This window comes from Ovis aries, chromosome 1 (genome assembly GCF_016772045.2).
Source record: "Ovis aries strain OAR_USU_Benz2616 breed Rambouillet chromosome 1, ARS-UI_Ramb_v3.0, whole genome shotgun sequence".
Classification (NCBI taxonomy): domain Eukaryota; kingdom Metazoa; phylum Chordata; class Mammalia; order Artiodactyla; family Bovidae; genus Ovis; species Ovis aries.
This window is the reverse complement of record NC_056054.1, coordinates 70,244,770-70,268,318: the sequence shown is the minus strand read 5'-3', so window position 1 is coordinate 70,268,318 and position 23,549 is coordinate 70,244,770. Positions and strand designations below refer to the sequence as shown.

Sequence of the window (23,549 nt, the reverse complement as noted above, 5' to 3'; positions counted from 1 at the left end):
CAGACACAACTGAAGCAACTTAGCAGCAGCAGCAGAAGCAAGGATATGGAGAAAATGGAACCCTGTAGTTGCTGGTGAGGATATATAAGGGTCCAGGGCCTTTGGAAAACGGTTTGGCAGCTCCTCAAAACTTTAAACACAAAGGTATCATCTGACCCAGTAATTCCACTCATAGCTATGCAACTAAAAGAAATGGAAGTAATGTCCATACAAACCCTGCATATATATGTGTACAGTAGCATTATTCATTAATAGCCAAAAAGTGGGGATAAAACGTCAATGAACCGATGAATGAATAAACAAACTGTATTATGTCCATACAATGAAATATATTTTAACCATAAAAAGGAAGTACTTACTACAAGTGCTACAACATGGATGTACCTTGAAAACATTACAATAGGTTAAAGTAGCCGAACACAAAAGGCCTCAAAAATGTATGATTCCACTTGTATGAAATGTTCAAGATAGGCAAAATACAAACACAGAAAGTAGATTAGTGGTTGTCCAGGGTAGGGGTAGGGAAGAATAAAGAGTGACTACTAATGAATACAGACTTTCATCTGGGGGTAAAGAAAACATTCTGAAATTAGATAATGATGTGATGGCTGCACAACTCTGAATATACTAAAAATCACTGACTTGTAAGTTAAAAGAGTACATGTATGTGAATTATGTACGCGTGCATGCTAAGTCATTTCAGTTATGTCCAACTCTTTGCAACCCCATGGACCGTAGCCCCCAAGCTCCTCTGTCCATGGGATTTCCCAAGCAAGAATAATGAAGTGGGTTGCCTTTTCCTCCTCCAGGGGATCTTTCCAATCCAAGTATCGAACCTGCGTCTCCTGAGGTTCCTGCACTGCAGGTGGACTTTTTACCACTGAGCCACCAGAGAAGCCCAAAATGCTGCCTCTCCCTTATGACTGAGTGCCTGCCCGCTAAGACGCTTCAGTCACATCTGACTCTGCAACTCTATAGACTGTAGCCCGCCAGGTTTCTCTGTCCATGGGATTCTCCAGGCAAGAATCCCATGGATTCTTGTTGCCATGCCCTCCTCCAGGCAATCTTCCCAACCCAGGGATGAACCGATGTCTCTTATGTCTCCTACATGAGCAAGCAGGTTCTCTACCGCTACCCCACCTGGGAAGCTTCCAGGTATATGTATACTACTACTACTACTAAGTCACTTCAGTCGTGTCCAACTCTGTGCGACCCCACAGACGGCAGCCCACCAGGCTCCCCTGTCCCTGGGATTCTCCAGGCAAGAACACTGGAGTGGGTTGCCATTTCCTTCTCCAATGCATGAAAGTAAAAAGTGAAAGTGAAGTCGCTCAGTTGTGTCCAACTGTTCGAGACCCCATGGACTGCAGCCCACCAGGCTCCTCCATCCATGGGATTTTCCAGGCAAGAGTACTGGAGTGGGGTGCCATTATAAATATAAAACAGGCATTATATTTCAAGCTATTAAAGTGTAGAGTTAATGTCTGCATTTCAGTATGTCTAAATTTTCCATTGAAAAGCTCATTATACTTCTGTTCACTTTGTATCTGTTTGAAAGTTTATGTGTAAAAATAACAAATTATTTTAAATAGCAAAGTAAACTAATTTTCCTAAAACTCGTTTCTGTTGTTTCTGACAAAAGAAAAAGAATCTTGCATCTTAAAAAAGACAAGAGACATTGCTACCTTCATTATTCTTTTGCAATGTTATGTGAAAACATATATGACAGAAGACATGGTGTGTGCAAAAATGAAGATTACTTCACCTTAAAAAGTTACAAAGGGAATGTGAATCCCTTCAGTTCAAAGATAGTTCCTTACCTCGGGTTCGTGTGGTTTCCATGGTTAATGGGTGTGACAATTCCTAATAAACGGATGCAATACTGTGCCGTCCCATACAGCAGTCACATATGGCCATTTTAATTTTAGTTTAAATGAAGTATATTAAATTATAAATTCAACTATCAGCCTCACCAGTTACATTTCTAGTATTTAACACCACATGAGCCTATGGCTACCATACTGGGTACAGCAGATATAGACAGCTGCCATCACTGCAGAAAAGTTCCACTAGAGAACACTACTCGAACACATTAAAAAACATCCACAGAGAAACCATCATAGTCCAGTTCCAGGTTGTTATACTGTATTTTGGGCTTCCCAGGTGGCACTAGTGGTAAAGAACCTGCCTGCCAATGCAGAAGATGTACAAGATGCAGGATAGATCCCTGGGTCAGGAAGAGCCCCAGGAAGAGAACACGGCAACCCACTCCAGTATTCTTGTCTGGAGAATCCCATGGACAGAGGAGCCTGGCGGGCTCCAGTCCATATGGCCGCAAAGATTCAGACAGGACTGAAACAATTGAACACACACACACACACTGTATTGTGCTACAAGAAACAAATCTTGAAGAACAGGGAAAACAAAGCATAATATATCAACAAAGAAATACCATTCATGGAAGTTTAGACTAACTAGAGTTAAATTTTACTTTCAGAACGACCAAGCTACAGATGTTGGCCTTGGCAACTGCTCAGAGGCAAACTTCCCCATGTGTTAAACTAGATTATCACTATACTGCCAGTTTCCTAAAGTCAGATGTAAAGATTATGCTGAAATATAAAGCAAAGTATCCTGTCAGTCAAAGGTCTAATGAAAAGGTCTATTTATAATCCATGACATCAAAGAGTTTATGACCCATAGCAAAATACACGGAATAAAATTAATTTCCTACTCGAATTCTGAGGTAACAGGTGTAATTAACAGCATAATTAAATACATTGTTTTACCTAGATATAATGTTTAGCCAGATGATTTCTATACTTCTAAAACTGTGAGAGCGCTTCATCCGGATAGGTATAGATTTCGTTAATGCCCACTGACATGAATGTGCAGTATCAGGAAACAGGTGCACTCTTAATTCAAATATTTTAAAATATTTTTAGCACTTAAAAAAAAATGGAGGCGAACAAATTTAAAATGTGAATTCAAATAGATTTTTATATTTGGAAACCTAGAAAAATAAAAACAAAAAGCTTCATCTCATATTCCCATCCCAAGTTATCACCACAAACGCTTGGAAAGTGAACAACATTCCAAATATCAAGGGATCGAACCGGGGGCTCCCGCATTGCAGGCGGATTCTTTACCAGCTGAGCTCCCAGTGAAGCCCAAGAATATAACAGAAATTTAAAATCAGCTCTTTCCTTGCTAAAACTACTGGGCACTTGAAGCTTAGTCAAATCAATTCTATTTAAAGCATTTCAAACCACCGAAAAGGTCACTCATTAATTGACGCACACTTTATTTTATCCACACTAAATACTTTTAAAGGCACTGTCTTTACAATCCACTACCAAAGAAAGAAATTCTCGAGAATGAAAACATGAAACTGAAACCAACCTACAGCCAAGGTGTACAGAAGGGTCACCTGGAATCAATCTGAAGGAGAAAGTTACTACTACCGGAGCATCTGGAGTCAAATAAGGAACTATATACATACTTCTAGTTCTATACTGACCTCACATGGTGCTTTCTTATATTATACACAAGCCTACCTAGGTTTATATATTTGAATTAGTAAATGGACTCTATCTTCAACCAAACTTAAATGTTTTAAAGAACAGAACAGTATTTCATACCCCTTTTCCCATTGTTCTCGAACCCTTACAGTTCATCAAATCACCCCGATCAATCTATCTCATCTGTTCCCGCTAGTTGCTTCCAAAGAAAAAGTCTAACAACCAAGGACGCCACATTGCAAAACACAGTTAAGAGTTCTGGCACTACTAAAACATGTTAAGAAATCTTGGCAAATTAGTTAAAATCTCTTAAGCCGTAATTACCTCAGTTGTAAAGTGAATACAATGATACAAATCTACATCCGAGCAGGCATTAAGAGTTAGACTTAATTAAACAGAAGAATTGCCTCCGATTTTTGGTGGGCTCTGAATATAAGGTACCTCTCTCCCATCTCACATTTTTCTTCCACTTCTTCCCTTTAAGTTTGCAGGGTTTGCTCTCAGGCTCTACTTAGTGTTCCCCTTAACCTCACACTCCATCCTGCCCTTCTACTCTACCCCATACTCCAATTCCATACAATTTCACCCCCCACCTCGTTTCAAGCGGCTACTTCCCTTTGCGCCCTCTAAGGTCCCAGACAACCCCTTCACTCTGGTCCCCAACATCTCCCTCAGTCCCCATTTCCTAATGGCTCCTCCCCTCGGTTCCCCACCCCCTCATCACCAGGTTCATCCTGCCCCTCCAACCGTCTCCCGCCCCCAGGTTCCTTCCTGCCCCTCCAAACACAGCTTCCCCGTCTCAACGTTTCATCTTGTTCCTCCAACCGACTTCCCCCAATGCCCTGCTCGCTCCTTTAGACCCTATTTTCTCCAGTACCCAACTGACTACTCCTTTCCATCCATTCTTTTCAAGGCACCCCCATACACATACTGCAGCCCCCACCCCCACCTTGAGCCTCCATCTTTCCCTTTTGCTTCCTTTCTTCCTCCTCCCCACCCCCTCCACCTCCTCCGGAAGAGCCTGGTTCCCAGGCCAAGGTCTCTCACCTCATTCGGTCACTTCAGTGGTGCCAACCGCTTCATACAGGAAAAAACAACCAATCACGACCCCGTGGGCGCTTCCCTTGCGAGTCCGAGCACTTACTAGGCACCCGCCCCACCGGGCACCCCGCACATACACACGCACAAACCGAGGTCCTGGGGACGAGGGTTGGGGAGGGGTAGAGTGAGCGTTCTTACACCAGCCTCAAACACAGCCCACTTCGCTACAACCCTTCGCCATTTTGGTTTCCCGCGGACTGCCGGTGCATTCTGGGAGAGCGGAGCGCCTCCGGTGCCGAATGGCAGCTCTCCAGAGCCGCGAGGGGGCGGGGACTGCGGGGCGAGCGCGGAAGAACACCGCGCTCTGCGTCCGCGGCTAGGACTGAACAAAGAAGGACTCTTTGACTTTGTGGTGAACTAAGTCCTTCCGCCGCCGGCGCTAACACAATAGTGAACGGTGTTCTCTGGTGTATTGGCTCTTTCTGTTACAGAGGGAAGCTTGTGTTCAGCTTTCACGTTGCATGTTCTGTTCCTGACAAATAGAACGGTACCCCTTACGTCTTGCCCTGCCAATTTTCTTTCTATGGAGAAAATCTCTTACCTTTATCCTGAGGCCTGTTCGAATTTCATTCAGCGGGGAAGAGGCCCGGGACGTCAGAATCACATTTTGTTCGGAGATTATTGTCCAGCTCCAAATTCCTTCCTATCAGGAGATTTTCACACTTTTTTCCCCGACGATGAAAGATTTCTCTGCTTATCTGCTTTGCAGATTCTTAATAATTGTGATGAAAACTGAGAATAATTTCGTCCTAAGTGGTTTATTTTGGGAATATAAAACTTTCTTGTGCTAGAGCAGACCCTTAGCCTACGAATATTCTGCTGCAGATGTCCTAAGTGACAGAGTGAATGCTTATCTCTGTGACTTCTACTTAGATAAAACCCAACTCCTCTTAATAGGCACATATGGTACCTTTGTTTATAACTGTCAAAATACTCTAAAAATAATTTTTAATTTTTGTCTCATTACTTCACAGGGATAATTAGTACCATGTTTTCCCGTCTAGGAAGACAGCCTCAATCTATCTGCTACCTTTCAAGTTTCACTTTTATAATAACCTATTTTCTCATAAATTTGTCTTCAATCCCCTTCACACTTCTGGTTGAATAGAGTTTAATTTATTTTTAAAAAGGTATACGTGCTGTGCAGCTAAATCTAATCACAGAACATCAGTTTTAGAGAACATTTGGTCTGAATTCCCCTCAACAATTCTTTCAAGTGGTCATCAAGTCTCAGCTTCAACATCTTTAGTGGTTCAGTACCTCGGAGGCAGTCTTGCCGATTTCACAAACGCTAATAATTAGAAAGTCCGTCCTTTTATAAATGTACAATCTGCCTTCCTGTAATTTCCACTTACTGGTCTAACTTTTAGCTTCTTTAGCCACACAAAAGTGTTCTGATCTTTTATACCTTAGAGAAGTCAACGATGCCTGTCTTTTTGGGAAAAAAAAAAAAAAAGTTTACTTTTTCCCTATGTAAACATATGAGTACAAAAGTGCAATCATTTCATTTTAGGAAGCCAGGTGCTCAGGGAATCGAGGGCAGTGAGGGAGTCACAGTAAAATGCAAAGAATTTCTGTAACGGTGGTCTCAGAAATTACTGCTAAGTAAGCAATGGACGTGAATCTGAGTGAACTCCGGGAGTTGGTGATGGATGGGGAGGCCTGGCCTGCTGCGATTCATGGGGTCGCAAAGAGTCGGACACGACTGAGCGACTGAACTGAACTGAAGCAATATTGCCATGGGTTAGAACCTTAAGAAGAAACAAATGTGGAACCTCTCAGATGTACAAAGCAAAACAACTCCAGTCCAAGTAAACTGTACTCTTTGTTGTTATGTATTTCTCTGATGGTCATACGGGTTGCTCACAAAAATTCTGGTTCTCCTTTCTTCCAGACAAAGAGTAAAATTGCATTTTACGTAGAGTTAGGTATGGCTGTGTAGCTCATTTTTACTAATTGCATTTTACCTAGAGTTAGGTATGGCTATGTAACTCATTTTTACCTATAAAATGGATGAGAAAATCAATCACTCTCTAGGAAAATCTTTAAGAAGCAGTTGCACATCCCCTCCTGCTTGCTGTGGTGATCCTGGAAGCTTGTGCTGTGATGGAATATCTTTCATTTTGGGTCCCTAAATGAAAACAGGAGAGACTAACATTGTATAACCATCACCGCAATCCAGTTTTAGAAGATTTTCACCACCCTAAAAAAAGTCATTATGTCCATTTATAATCAATACTTGTTCCAACTCCTGCTGTTTCTGCTAAGTCGCTTCAGTCATGTTCAACTCTGTGCGACCCCATAGACGGCAGCCCACCAGGCTCCGCCACCCCTGGGATTCTCTAGGCAAGAACACTGGAGTGGGTTGCCATTTCCTTCTACCCTGCCTGAAAGTAAAAAGTGAAAGCGAAGTCGCTCAGTCATGTCTGACTCTTTGTGACCCCATGGACTGTAGCCACCAGGCTCCTCCATCCATGGGATTTTCCAGGCAAGAGTACTGGAGTGGGGTGCCGTTGCCTTCTCCGACTCCTCACCCCAGGCAATCTGTTATCTGTTGCTGTAGATTTGCCTTTTCTGGCCATTTCATATGAATGGACTCATACAATGTGTAGTCTTTTGGTCTGACCTCTTTCACTCACCACAATATTTTTGAGGTTCATCCACATTGTACCATGTGTCCCTAGTTCTTTCCTTTCTATTGTTGAATAGTACTCCACTGTATGAATGTATTCTATTTTGTCATGTATTCACCAGTTTGGGGCTACTATGAATAATCTGCTATGAATGTTTGTGTACAACTCTTGTGTAGATACTTGTTTTTGTTTTTCTTTGATAGATTCCTACACCTGGAATTGCTGCATTGTATAGTCAGTTTATATTAAACCTTTTAAGATACTGCCAAACTATTTTCCAAAATGTGAGCAGGAAAAGTATGTGGGAGGGTTCTGATTTCTTCACATCCTCACCAGTATTTGTTATTACTTATCTTTTTAATTTTAATCTTCCAGTGGGAATGAAGTAGTTCCTCATGATTTCAATGTGATTTTCCCTAATGGCTAATGATGTTGAGCATCTTTTCATGTGCGTATTAGCCCTTCTTACATCTTTTTTGGCGAAGCATGTATTCAAATCTTTTACCCACTTTTTAACTGTATTGTTTGTCTTTTTTCAAGTTATAAGAAGTCTATATATATCCTGGATACAGATCCTTTATCAGATACATGATTAGCAAATTTTTTTCCCAGTCTATGGTTTGTCTTTTCATTTTCTTAGTGGTATCTTTTGAAGCACTAGAGTTTCTTAATTTTGATGAAGTCCAGTGTAACTTTTTTCAATACCATATGCTTTCTTTAAAATTTTTATTTATTCTTTTAGTTGAAGGATAATTGCTTTACAGAATTTTGTTGGTTTCTGCCAAACATCAACATAAATCAGCCATAGATATAAATATGTCCTCCCATCTTGAAACTCCCTCCCATCTTCCTCTCCATCCCACCCATCTAGGCTGTTACAGAGCCTCTGTTTGAGTTCCCTGAATCATACAGCAAATTCCCATTGGCTATCTTACATATGGTAATATAAGTTTCCATGTTATTCTCTCCATACATCTCACCTTCTCCTTCCTCCTTCCCACCCCCATGTCCATAAGTCTGTTCTCTGTGTTTGTGTCTCTATTGCTGCCCTGCAGAAAATTTCATTAGTACCATCTTTCTGGATTCCATATATATGCATAGTATATGATATTTATCTTTCCCTCTCTGACTTACTTCACTCCGTATAATAGGCTCTGGATTCATCCACCTCATTAAAACTGACTCAAATGCATTCCTTTTTATGGATGAGTAATATTCCATGCCATATGCTTTTGATGTTATCTCTAAGAACTCTTTGCCTGACCCAAGATCACAAAGATTTTCTATTATGTTTTCTTCTGAAAATTTTATAGGTTTAGTTCTTACATTTAAGTCTATGATCCATTTGAGTTAATTTTTGTGCACACTGTGAGATATAGGCCTGTATTCATCTTTTTGCATGTAGATATTTAGAGATATAAACTATTGTTATATTAAGTGAAGTGAAGTCACTCGGTCATGTCCAACTCTTTGGGACCCTGTGGACTGTAGCCTATCAGGCTCCTCCGTCTACGGGATTTTCCAGGCAAGAGTGTTGGAGTGGATTGCCATTTCCTTCCTTCTCCAGGGGATCTTCCCGACCCAGGAACCCGGGTTTCCCGCATTGCAGGTAGACGCTTTACCATCTGAGCCACCAGGGAAGCCACTGCAATTTGGAATTGTTTGCCACCCAGGACATTTTAGTTTACTCTGACTGAAACAGTCCAGATATCTTAATATGTAACACAACTCAATAATAGCATTTAGCTCTCTACTGTATTCAAAGCCAAAAATGAAAAATACAAAAATTAAAATATTAGATAATTCTCAAATTTTCTAAAAATTTATAATTGAAAAATCACAAGGAATGTATAAACTTAAGAACTGTCGATTATTAGCTATTACTCTTTGTGGGGAAAAGCTAGAAGACCTTTTGCATTGTTCATTGTGCAGAGATTGAAATGCATATAACCAGAGAAGTCAAAGAAAAGTACCCCTATACAGTTTGCTTTCACTGGTCTGAAAAGTGAAATGAATCTGAAACTGTACTATTAGTCTTCTTTAATTAAGTTATAAGAAGTCTTTATATATACTGGATACATAAAAAGAGAATGTTTTCATAATAATCATATTAAAAAATTCCTTTCCTTCTTATCCAAAGCTTAAACATGGCAACTCACTCCAATATTCTTGTCTGGAGAATCCCATGGACAGAGGAGCCTGATGGGCTATAGTCCATGGGATCACAAAGAGTCAGACAGGACTGAGCAACTAACACTTAAATGATAACGAATGTAATATAAATATTACTTTTAAACTCATTTATCTGTTGTAACAGTATATATAGAAAATTTAGACCCTTCATATAACACATCTTAAAATATAGTGTGCCCCTTATCAGTTTATTGCCTACCATTTCAAAATTTACCCTTTATTACATGCTTTGTTAAAATGGATGTGGATCCTTTAAATATTTTTCCCTCACCAACAGCACATGCACCTTCCTCAAGCTTTTCAAATTACCTTTCCCCTACCCTTATAGCTCAATTGGTAAAGAATCCACCTGCAATGCAGGAGACCCCAGTTCGATTCCTGGGTCAGGATGAGCCACTGGAGAAGGAATAGGCTACCCACTCCAGTATTCTTGGGCTTCCCTTGTGGCTCAGCTGGTAAAGAATCCACCTGCAATGTGGGAGACCTTGGTTCAATCCCTGGGTTGGGAAGATCCCCTGGAGAAGAGAAAGGCTACCCACTCCAATATTCTGGCCTAGAGGATTCCATATACTGTATAGTCCATAGGGTCGCAAAGAGTCAAACACAACTGACCAACTTTCAATCATTCACTCCCCTACCCTAATCCCAGAAGAATTTATTGTGCTTCTTTAAAGTGATACTTGTGCTGTCCTGGCAATCAAAATTTAAGGTAAGTGAAAACTGTGTGTGCAGTCAAAACAAATCACTCAATTCAGAGTCATAAGGGAACCACAGATAGACCAGTGGTTCAGACTCCACGCTTCTGTTGCTGGGGGCATGGACTGGATTCCTAGAGGAACTAAGGTCATACATGCTGCATGGCACAGCACCCTGCCCCACCCCCCAAAAGAAGAGTCATAAGAACTAGGTTCTAATTCATGCTTGTGACACACCTTGGTTATGACACAAGCTTCTGAAAATGAAATCACTGAAAGCTAGGAGGAAGAGGATAAGAGAGAGAGAGAGAGAGAAAGAATTATCTGTCTTTATCTGCTTTGCTCTACTATTTTTCCACTGAGTGACCAAAAATGCGGACAAGGTAAGAGAGAAAGCATAACTTGAAAGGTGGAACAAAAGCAGGAACCCTGGAAGACAAAGGACCTCAGTCACTGGCTAGCCTCTTACTTTATTAGCTGAATGATCTTGAGCCAGGTACCTAAACTCTCACAACGTTCAGCAGGGAGGATAAGAATATCAGCATTAAAGCTTTATCATTTGGATTAAATGAAAGTGTGTGTAAAGGTACTTTATTTTTTCTCTTACAGCAATTATTACATGTCTGACTCCCCTGATTCAACTGCGAGCTTCTTGAGGGTAGGTAGGCATTACTATTCTTTATATTCCTATCCCTGGAAATACATCTGGACCATAGATCTATCTCTATATAAATAAAATTATAAATGGTTATTTAACAATAAATAATAGAAAAGCTATGCCATACAGTGTTCAGGACAGGGTACAAGCATTGATAATATATACCTACAAAGGTGGAGGGCTTAGAATCTGGAGGTAGTGCCATTAATAAGCAATTGAGATACAATATAAATGTACAGAAGCGTGAAAGGAATGAGAACAAATTTAGTGAAACCTCGTGTGAAAGATTGAAAGATGATTGGGTCTTATTGTGAGAGACCTCATATGACAAGTGATATCAGTCTAGACTTTTTTTGATTGCAAGGGTCACAGCTGCAACCAGAATTGGAAGGGTGGAAACCCTTGCCTTGATATTGTCTGGAAACGGAAACTATAAAGATAGAAGGAGCCTCCATCTCTCTCTCAGTGTCTCTCTCAGACTATCTCTCTCAATCTCCCCACCCCACCCCTGCTATCTCTCTCTCTCCTTTCTTCTCTTCTCTAAATGGTGTTTCATTTTCTTCTTCTGCAACTGGCCTTCGCTGTTTAGTGGGAAAGAGGTCTTTTAGGAGGGTTACATTTTCTGTAGTAACCAATTAAGAAAAGGGAATTTTCTGCTTCTGCCTCCTTTCCCCACCCCTACTCCCCACCTTTAGAATTCCAGCCACAAAAATCCCAAGGAAGGAGTCTGCTGGACTAGTCTTGGGTCACATGCCCAATCTCAACGGTGTGTCATAGGCAAAAAGATGAGATATTCAACATAAATTGGATCAATGCCCATCCCTGTAGCCAAAAAAGTGGAGTCTTATTAGCTGCCATCACAAGAGGCAGATAATTGGCCTGGGAGATAAGATGTTTTCCCAAAGAGAAGTTGTTATTTTGAGCTATCAAAATATTTTGAATCTACTAACATGCAATGGAGTTTGAACTTCCATTATTATAATAATAGTAATAATAATAATTATTGAATGTTTACACTCTGCTAAGACATGTGAAAAAGTACATATGCTATTTTGTTTAATATTCTCAACAACCCTATGAAGCAGATATTATCAATTCCTATTTTATAGATGAAGCAACTGAAGTACAGAGAAGATAAGCAAATTGTCCGGGGTTGTATAATAGTAAGTGAAGATCTGAATTCTCTTATCTTTTTTTTTTTTTTTTGTGGCCACACCACACCATTTGCAGAATCTTAGTTCTCACACCAGCGATTGAACCAGGGCCACCACAATGAAACACCAGGGAAATCCCTGAATCCAGTTTTGTTTGACTACAGAGACCACTCTTTACTTTTTTCTGTTTTTTTCAAACTTTAATTTTTTTATTTTGTATTGGTGTATAGCCAATTAACAATGTTGTGGTAGTTTCAGGTAAATAGCAAAGGGACTCAGCCATATACATGCATGCATCAATTCTCCCCCAGAAACCCCTCCCATCCAGGCTGGCACATAACATTGAGCAGAGTTCCATGTGCTATACTATAAGTCCTTGTTGGTTATCCATTTTAAATATAGCAGTGTGTACATGAACTTCCCAATGTCTCCTAACTGTCCCTTTCCCCTGGCAGCCGTAAGTTCATTTTCTGTGAGTCTCTTTCTGTTTTGTAAGTAAGTTCATTTGTATCATTTCTTTTTAGATTCCGCATATACGGGATGTCATACAATATTTTTCTTCTCTGCCTGACTTCACTCAGTATGACACTCTGTAGGTGGAGTGTCTGTATGTGTGTGTGCTCAGTTGTGTCTGACTCTTTACAACCCCAAGGACTGTAGCCCACCAGGCTCCTCTGTCCATGGAATTTTCCAGGCAAGGATGTTGGAGTGGATTGCCATTTCCTACTTCAGGGGATCTTCCCCACCCAGGGATTGAACCCAAGTCTCTTGCATCTGTTTCATCACTCTCCTATACAGAAATAGGAGGATCATCGGAGGATATTAAATATCTCTTTGGTAGAAATATCTCTTTGGTAGTAGTGTGGAAATTGGATTAAATGCAGGAAATACTGCAAATTAAGAGGCCACTGCAACTGAATAAGTGAGTGATGGCTGAAGATCTGAACAGAGAGGAAAGAAGAGACAGAAAGAAATACTAACAAAACTTGGCAGTCACTGGAAGAAATAGGTGAAAGAATGAATTGATTTAATGATAAGCTTTGAGGTTTGTGGCTTGAGTGAGAGGACAGAGGATGACTTTTTCTTTGTTTCCTCTTCCCTTTCTTTTTCCCATCTTCATTTTTGCGAAGATTGGATAAGGTGTTGATGTTAAAATTAACAAAGATAGATACTAAAAGATATGGAATAATTTGAGGGAAAAACTAATTAAGTTCTGAACAAGTTGAGTTTAAGGTGCCCATGGGATATTAAAGTGAGATGTCAAGTATGCAGCAGGAAGTGCATCTGGAGCTCAATAAAGGAGAGGGCTGATACCACATGGAAAAGTGCACACTTAATCAAGCCTTGGTACTCCAATCCAATTTGCTCCCTAGCATTCTTCCCCATCTCTCCTAATACAGGAACAAGGGCTTGGCAAAAATAGTAACTGAATTAGAATATATTTAATTACATAATCTTAGGTATTCAAATTTAATTTCACAAAATGTACACATTAAACTGGAGTATTTGAAGGGTTGCTAACAAAAGAAAACAGGCATGAATATGAATAAATAGGGTCTATTTGTGGATCTTGCTTCACCATTGTTATTAGTTAATCATCATCTCTGCAGTAAGATTGTTTCTCTTCTTTATGTTCCTCTCTATTTCCTAATTTTTCCACTCTTGTAATATCTAAAAGTGTATTTAAAACACACACAATGCCGTGATATAAGTTTCAGGTCTTGTAACCCATGAGACTATGTAGATGCAGTCAGCTATGAGTATTTGAAACTCCCAGGCTGTCAAAACAGGAGCTCTTTGGGGAGCTCTCCAGGGTACTGGACTGCCTCCCTTGAAATTCTGATCAGTGAGCCAGATCTTTCTGTCTCTTCTGACTTACTTGTCATTGCTCTACCCTGAATCCTACTCTCTGATCAACTGGCTGTCTCAACTATGTCTTAACTGGCAACTTAGTTCTCTGAATCAGTTTCCAACAGGTTTTAGCTGTTAATTTCTTGCTGATGCCTCCAGAATCTATAAAACCAGTAACTTTCTTTTTTTTTTAATTTTTATTTTTACTTTATTTTACTTTTACAATACTGTATTGGTTTTGCCATACATTGACATGAATCCACCACGGGTGTACATGCGATCCCAAACATGAACCCCCCTCCCACCTCCCTCCCCACAACATCCCTCTGGGTCATCCCCATGCACCAGCCCCAAGCATGCTGTATCCTGCATCGGACATAGACTAAAACCAGTAACTTTCTTCCCACACAAACTCATCTCTTCCATTTAGGTTGCCATTAACCTTTCTTAATTTGTCTAACAATACTCTTGACTGTAACAGAAATGTAAAATGCAAAATTATAAAACTTCAAGAAGATAATACAGGAGAAAATCTATGTGGTTTGACACCAAAACCATAATCCATGAATTTAAAAATTGAGAAGTTTAACTTTATGAAAATTAGTTTCACTCTGCAAAAGACACCCTTTAAGAGAATAAAAAGGAAATTAAGGATTGGGAGAATATATTTGCAAAACGCATATCCAGTAAAAAACACATCCAAAAAATACAAAGAACCTAATTAAAAATGGACAAAACACGTAAACAGACAACTTACCAAAGAAAATATACAGATGACAAATAAAGCATATGAAAAGATGCTCAGTGTCATATGGCACTAGGGAATTGTGAATTAAAATAATGAGATACCACTATCAGAATAGTATTGATAAAATAATTGATAGTATTGAATAGATTCAACATTGAATGCTGATGAATATATAGAGCAACAGGAACTCTTTTCATTGCTGGAGAATGATAAAGGCACTTCAGAAGACAGTCTGGCAGTTTCTTACAAAACTAGATATAGTCTTACCATATGATCTAGGAGTCACAACCTTAGGTATTTACCCAAAGAAATATAAATATGTCCACACAAAAACTTGCACATGAATGTTTACAGATGTTTGTTGCAAAACTATAATTAACCAACATTCCTTCAACTGGTGAATGAACAAACTATGGCGCATCTATACAATGGAATATTATTCAGTGATGAAAAGAAATGAGCTAGGAAGCCAGAAAGGATATGGAGGATAAATGCATATTGCTAAGTGAAAGAAGTCAGTCTGAAAATTATGAGTATGAGTTCAACACTATGATATTCTGGAAGAGGCAAAACTATAGAGATAGTAAAAAGATCAGTAGTTGCCAGAGGTTAGGGAGGCAAGAGAGAGAGGAATGAATAGGAAGAGCACAGAGGATCTTTAGTGTCATGAAAGTACAATGTATTATACTATAATGGTGGATCATGACATTGTGTAGTTGTCAAAACTCATAGAATTATACAACACAAAGAATAAACCTTCATGTCACCTATGGAGTTCAGTCAATGGTTCAATATTGTTTCATTAATTATAACAAATGTACCACACTAAAGACATAATATGGGAAATTGGGATAAGGGAGTGTGTGTGTGTACATATGTGTGTGTGTATGTACACTCAGTTGCTCAGTCATATCTGACTCTTTGTGACCCCATGGATTGTAGCCCACCAGGCTCCTCTGTCCAGGGAATTGTCCAGACAAGAATGCTGGAACAGGTTGCCATTCCTCCTCCTGGGAATCTTCCTGACACAGGGATTGAACCTACACCTCTCACGTCTCCTGCACTGGCAGGCAGATTCTCTACCACTGTGACACCTGGGATGCCCAGCGGAAAGGGTAACTCTGTACTATCTGCTCATTTTTTTTTTGTAAACCTAAAACTTCTAAAAATTGAAGTCCATTATTAAAAGTATTATCTAATGTCTACTATATGTCAGCCATTGTACTAGAAACTGGGATTATTGACCTTCTTGGCATTTCAGTGTGGCATGTTGGGTATAAGAAGACAGATATTATTGAAATATTGACACTAGCATGTACTTACACACTGCTATGAATAAAAGTTTCATAGGAATATGAGAACTTTTTACCTAGTCTGGAGGTCTAGGGAAGTCTTCTCTAAGGAAGAGATGTTAGAACTAAGATCTCAAAGATGAATAAGAGGGACTTCCCTGATGGTGCAGTGGCTAAGATTCAGCACTCCAAATGCAGGTGCCCTGGGTTTGATCCTTGGTCAGGGAAATAGATCCCACACATTGCAACTAAGAGTTTACCTGCCACAACTAGAAAGATCTCTCATGCCACAACAAAAATCAAAGATCCCATGTGCCACAGCTAAGACACAGCACAGCCAAATAAATAGATGAATAAATAAAAATTTTTAAATGGGTTAATAAGAGTTAATTAGATTTGTGATTTTATTTGTTTTTGTTTACAGTACAGGGGTTTATCCTTTTTATTTATTTTCTTAGAAAAGTTCTGGTCTCAGAGAAGATTAGTGTACATAGTTATTTGGTCATTTTACATACGCACTTCTTAAGAAGAATTAAGCTTCATTTTCTGTTGAAGAGTTTGTTACCATGGAATCTGGCTTTTGAGTCATTCTATCCAGTTCTTCCTGAATATTTGTCAACACAGTCTTTTGTTCTGACTTCTTGGCTGTGCTCTGCACCCCACCAGCACCAAGGATTTCCAGGACAGCCTGTTTTTTTTTTTTTTTACTCAACAGACTACTGAAGAAACTGGTCAACACCCCTTTACTTGCTGCATTATTTTTGATGTTTGGGGTCTGACTTCTTTAGTGACACCTTTGGGGAGTCACTAGGCATGCTGGCTGGCCCTCCCCAGCCCTGTCATACCCCCACTTTTTTTTAAATGAAAATATCTCCTGAAAAGGAGCCACAAAACACAGCCACATGTGACAACACGGACCTCTCTCTTTGTCGCAGGCTGTTTTTGCTTTTGTTTGGCCACACTACACAACACGTGGGATCTTAGTTCCCTAACCAGGAATTGAACCCGTGTCCTCTGCTGAGGAAGCACAGTCTTAACCACTGGATTGCTGGACAAGTCCCTGCTTGCAGGCTGTTTTGATGATCACATTAAAGATATCAGGACCCTATCACCAAACAGGACTCAGAACATGAACATGCCCACCAACTGCACCAAGCAGCAGGTGCCACTCAAGCTTACTACAGCCAGGAGGATTCAGACAGCCACTGCCTCTACTGGCACATCTCTCACCACCTCTGAGGTAAAGTCCTCAGCAACCCAGTTAAGGGTTATACTCTTCCTCTTTAGGCAGCCAGGCCTAGGGTTGGAGGCCAGGTAATGTTAACAAAGATCCCAGGAATCTGCTTCTGACAAGATCACTATTTTCCCATGCAGGGAGCCCCAGAAGCCTGGGAGACCCCAGGGCCTTCAGTGGTCAGTGCATCTCTCAGGGCAGCAAAGCCAGGCTCTGACCTCATTGCTCCATTCAGCTGTACCTCTCCCTACTGGGTCCCATCATGCTTTTTTTTTTTTTAAAGATTCTGTATAATGAATGGAGAGCAGACAGGTATATTTAGTGGCCTCACTCAGTACTCCAGAATCGTCAGTATGGAGCCTCTGGGTCTCTCCCAGCTGCCACCTCCCCCCAACACTTACACTTGTTCTTCTGTTAGAATTAGGGTCAGGGTGAGGGTTGTTAGGAAGGAGAGCATTCTGACAGAGGGAGGGTGAGGTCCCATAGTGAGACACAGAATGTACAGCACAGAAGGAAGGCCCATGTGGCTAGAGCACAGAAAGCAAAGAGGTGAGTGCACAGGCTAAAGATAGAGGTTGGTAGGGGTGACCCTACAGAGAACCCTATGGGCCAGAAAAAAAGATTTACATTCTTAACCTAAAATCAGTAGGAAGACCTTCAAAGATTTTCAGCTGAGTGTTGACAAGACTATAATTAAAAAAGGTCCCTGGCTATTTGGTGAAGAAAAGATAGCAATGTTTCTCAACCACGGCACTATTGACATTTTGAGGTGGTAATTCTTTGCTGTGGGAGGCTGTCCTGTGCATTATAGGAAGTTCAGCAGCATCCTTGGCATCTCCACACTAGGTATATCCACGCATGGAGTTGAGACAACCAGTCTCCAGACTCAATTATACTGATATTTAGAAATATAAACTGAACTTGTAAATAAACAACATCAATTAGGTCTAAAAATAATCCTCTCATATAATGCATGTGCTTTCCCTCACCCCTTTTTTGCACTTTCATCATATTTTAATGACTTTCATAATATTATAAAGAGGTGGAGCTGCATATCCTAACGCACAATTGCAGGGAGGCAGGAGGGAAGATGAAAAAGAGAAACTCTCAGCATAAAAGATCAGACTCCTCCATGGGGAAATAAACCATCCAGAGATAACAGAAGATGTATTCTATTAAGTCAAAATTCTTGACCCTCACCTTGACCAGAAAATAAAAACTGAGAAAACCTCAAATGTTCATCTCATTCTGGCACTGAACAACTATCAACTCCTTGCATTTGCCTTTTGAGAACAAGTGCTACAAACAAACTCTAACCTGCTTTCTCTCCACTACTGGGTAAAAGTTGTTTTTTTTTTTTAATTTTTATTGGAATATAAACAATGTTGTGTTTGTTTCAGGTGTGTAACAAAGTGAATCAGTTATACATATACATAGACATATATCTGGGGCTCCCCAGGTAGCTCAGCAGTAAAGAATCCACCTCACAAGCAGGAGATGCAGGTTTGGTCTCTGGGTCGGGAAGATCCTCTGGAGTAGGAAATGGCAGCCCATTCCAGTATTTTTGCTTGAGAAATCCCATGGACAGAGGAACCTGGCCGGCTACAGTCCATGGGGTCGCAAAAGTCAGACATGATTTAGTGACTAAGCAACAACAATAAATACACATATCCACTCTTTTTAAGATTCTTTTCCCATTTAGAGAATTACAGAGTACCGAGTAGAGTTCCTTGTGCTATTCAGTAAGTTCTTATTGGTTATCTATTTTATATATAGTAATGTGTATATGTCAGTTTCAATCTCCCAATTTATCTCTCTTTTTCATTATCCCCTCGCTTATCCCTTGGTAGCCATAAATTTGTGTTCTACATCAGTGATTCTACTTCTGTTTTGTAAGTAGGTTCTTTTGTACTCTTTTTTTGGATGCAATATGTAAGAGATATCATATGATATTTGTCTTTCTGCATCTGACTTAACTTCACTCAGTATGACAATCTCTAGGTCTATCCTTGTTGCTGCGAATGGCATTATTTTGCTCTCTTTTAAGGTTGAGTAATATTCTAGTGTATATAGGTACCACATCGTCTTTATCCATTCCTGCTTCCATGTCCTGGCTATTGTAAATAGTGTTGCAGTGAACACTGGGATGCTTATATCTTTTTGAATTATGGTTTTCTCCAGGTATTTGCCTAGGAGTAAGACTGCTGGGTCACATGGTTGTTCTATTTTTAATTTTTTAAGGAACCTCCATATGTACTCCATAATAGCTATACAAACTTACACTCCAACCAAGTGTATGAAGGTTCCCTGTTCTCCACACCCTCTTCATCATCCATCTATTGTTTGTAGATTTTTTTTTATGATGGCCCTTCTGACCGGTATGAAGTGATACCTCATTGTAATTTTGATTTGCGTTTCTCTAATAATTAGTGATGTTGATCATTTTAATGTACTTTTTGGCCATCTGTGTATCTTCTTTGGAGAAATGTCTATTTAGAGCTTCCTCCTATTTTTCGATTGGGTATTTTGTATTTTGATATTGAGCTGCATGAGCTGTTTGTATATCCCTCTCTCCTTTTTTTAACTGGTAGAAAGTGTTATGATTATGAGAAGCTGTTTATAAAACTTTTAAAATGAGTTTTCAAACAGTTCTTTGCAGCTGGAATTTGATTGTTTGGTACCTATTATGTCTTGATTGTTAGTAAAATGTCTAAAAAATTATAAATTATAAAAAATTTCCCATATCTTATGCTTATATTTTTTAGATTGAGTTTACAATCCCAAGAAGTTTTGCTTTTAATTTGAATCTTCAGTTCTTGAAAAAATTTTAAACAAGTTATACTGTACCATGATTAAAAAGAAAGAGTAGACTAGAAATGCAAAGGGAGGTCATAAATATCATCCAGCAACCATACTTGATGAATTTTGGGAATTCTAGGTCTATATAGCTTTCTTAAACTCCAGAGTATCGATTGATTTTATTTAGGATTTCTGTCAAGAGCGATGATACTGTCTAAATAGATTTCATTCTTACTTTCCCAAGGTATTACTTTGACTATGTAGCAAACTAAGTTGGGTGATGAATATACTAGATTTCACAATAATATGAAAATTATTGGGCTGAATTTTGTTTTGGTGCACCAACTGTTGTGGTATTTACTTCTGTTTAAGTCAATTATAGTGTATAATGTCAAAACGGTACATAAGAACCAGTAATTCATAGATAAAAATTATCCATGTACAGATGGTGACACTTAAGCTCTAGATGTATAAATACCATAAGTACATATTCAGGGTTGTGAATGGAATAAGGATTCCCACAGTATTAACCCACCTTCAGCAAACCATACAGGCTGTTTCACTCATAAAAACAGTGAAACACAATCTGTTCTATGCATTTTTCACAGCCTCAATTGCTGTAACATGATAACTCTTTTCTTAAGGGTAGAAACTCTCAACTGCTCTTAGACCACATAAGTCCATCAGTTTACAGTTGGAGTCTTCTATCCATTCAGAATATTTTATACTCTTATGGACAGAAGTCCCATTGTTTAAGTTAATAGATTTTGTATCTATAGAAGTAAAGTGCTCTGAAGTCATGACATGACTTTTGCTTTGGCCTTAATTTTCCTTTTATTTCTAAGGGCTTCCATAAAAAGATTCCTTTGTTAACATATAATGTATTTTCATTGTAATATAACATTAGATTTTTTGTTTGTATTTTCACAAAAGCAAAACATTTTTTTGATCTGTGTCAGATACGTTTCTTATATCCTGCAAACCTATTGCCACAAACTTCTGTGGAACAAACTGCCTCATGTCTGACGACATGAATGAACCTTGAAAGCATTATGCTAAGTGAAATAAGTCAGTCACAGAAAGAAAAGTATTACCATGAGTACACTTAATATGAGGTTTCTAAAACAGATTCAAAGAATCAAAGAATGACCAGAAATTTTCAATTAAACAAAATGAATCAGTTCTACTGTACAACATTGTACCTGTAGTCAACATAATATATTGTAAACAAAAATATCTTAGAGTGGGTTTCATGTTAAGTGTTCTTACCACAAAAAAATTTTTTTAATAAAGCAAACAAAATTTTTGTACAAACCAATAATTATCTCTAACACATATTTTTCCAATTATAAAATATTGATGTTATTTCTGGAAAAATACAGAAAAGTTTAAAGCATAAAATAAAAACTACTCGTAATCTACATGGAAATAAACATTATTAACATTTGGTGTCTGTGTCCCGTATGAAATACTTCTTTTCAAAGGAAGAAAAAAACGTGACACTCATAGTTTATTTAAATTGGAAGTAGAAAATACTAGAAGTGTGATTAGAAATATTTGTGACTATTCCCTTTTCTGATACCTACTGAGGACTAATGATGAATAGCTCCATGAAACCAGAAGTGAAGATGGAGGAGACAGATTGGTAATTCTCATTCTCAAGAAAAGATATATTAATTTCAAATTTTATTTTAAAATATAACATAAAATATCACCATAAGGAAGAGCAAGAGATGAATACACTCATTGTCAAGATATATGTCTAAAGTGAAAAAGAACATCAAGAGTACAATAAAAAAGGAGTACAGAGGACATCCCCGGTATGGTGGATAAGAATCTGCCTGTCAATGCAGGAGACACAGTTTTGATCCCCGGTCTGGGAAGATTCCATATTCCTTGAGCAACTAAAGTTCATGCGCCACAGCTACTGAAGCCCACACCCTGGAGTCCGCACACTGCAGCTACTGAAACCTGAGCACCTGAAGCCTGTGTTCCCCAACAACAGAAGCCACCATGTTGAGAAAGCCACCACATTTCTTCTACACCACGAGAAAGAGTAGCCCCTGCTAACTGCAACTAGAGGAAGCTGAACAAAGCAATGAAGACCCAGCACAAAAAGTAAATAAGTAAATAAATAAATTTAAAAAAAACACAGAGTAACACGCACAAAGACTGAACCTTATTATAAACTATGCTACTGCTGCTGCTAAGTCGCTTCAGTATGACTCTGCGACTCCATAAATGGCAGCCCACCAGGCTTCCCCGTCCCTGGGATTCTCCAGGCAAGAACACTGGAGTGGGTTGCCATTTCCTTCTCCCCTGCCTGAAAGTGAAAAGTGAAAGCGAAGTTGCTCAGTCATGTCTGACTCTAGCGACCTCATGGACTGCAGCCCACCAGGCTCCTCCGTCCATGGGATTTTCCAGGCAAGAGTACTGGAGTGGGGTGCCATTGCCTTCTCTGATTATAAACTATGGACTTTAGTAAATATTAATGTATTGATACTGGTTCATCAATTTTAACTTATGTACCCCACCAATGCAAGATTCTAATACATAATAGGGGAAACTGAAGGATTAGGGAAGGGAGAATGTGGAAACTTTGTACTGGCTTCTCAATTTTTCTGTAAACCTAAAATTACTCAAAAATGAAGTCCAGCAATTTTTAAGTTAAAGAAATAAGCAAATTAAAATAATGTGAGTCTTCAAAACTCAATTCTTTCCCAATGGATTTTCTAACTAAATGTTCGTTAATTATTCTTCTGCTTAGCCCTTAAATAATAACTATGATACCTCTTCCTCAGTCCTTTGCATTTTTATCCTCTAGTCTACATTTCATAAACCAGTTGATCCACTTCCATATTCAACTGTCACTTGTTATGTATCATTTATTCCCCCCCCCCATCTTCCACTAAAAACATCCGCTATCCCTGTGTTCCTCTCTTGGCTATGCATCTACCATTTTCTATCCCACTTCCACCTGTGCTATGTTTACACTTATTTCTCTGCCTTTTTGCATCCTGTGCCCCCTGCCTGGAATGCCCTTGCCCTCCATCTCATCTTCCTATATTGTATTCGTCCTTTAATGCCTAGAACAAATGTTACTAGTTTTGTGAAACCACTCCTGACTCAACCTTTATATTAATTTTGCAAATGCTTACAACCACAAATATAAGCAAGCCATGTTGGATGGTATCGCCAACTCAATGGACATGAGTTTGAGCAAGCTTTGGGAGATGGTAAAGGACAGGGAAGCCTGTCGTGCTGCAGTCCAGGGGGTTGCAAAGAGTTAGACACAACTGAGGGACTGAACAACAACATAACCACAATTGGGGCTTTAAAAAAGAGAAAAAAACCCACACAATCTGATTTATATTGTCATTAGTTTTATGGTTTGCTTACCTCCTTCACTAATCTTTGACATCCCAAGAGGTAGAAAATATGTTGCTACATTTTACATTGCCCTGTTGCCAAATATGGTACTATAAGCATAAAAGATAACAAGTACTTCAATTCCTGATAATCAGTCTTTGAGCAAAACTCTAACTTATTACTCTGCTTTCATAAGATAACTTTTGAACTAAGTGGAAATTTTGATGCGGTTGGTTCTTGAAACATTCCTGAAATATTAAATTCTACAATTTAGTGTTTGTAGGCATTTAGTGGTGAGAGT

General features: G+C 39.2%; 1 protein-coding gene across 7 annotated transcripts in view; it reads right to left on the bottom strand.

The window, feature by feature from the left end:
* The window catches only part of MTF2 (metal response element binding transcription factor 2), a 74,975-nt gene extending 70,169 nt beyond the window's left edge, over positions 1-4,806 (bottom strand). For all 7 annotated transcript variants that reach the window (XR_006060081.2, XM_042251034.1, XM_060411859.1 and 4 more), the window contains exon 1: positions 4,569-4,806. Coding sequence is in view for 2 of the 7 variants with exons in the window: in XM_004002199.5 (XP_004002248.1) it covers positions 4,569-4,573 (5 nt within the window). In the remaining 5 variants the exon portion in view is untranslated. The remainder of the gene's footprint in view (positions 1-4,568) is intronic.
* Between the last annotated feature and the right edge of the window lie 18,743 nt (positions 4,807-23,549).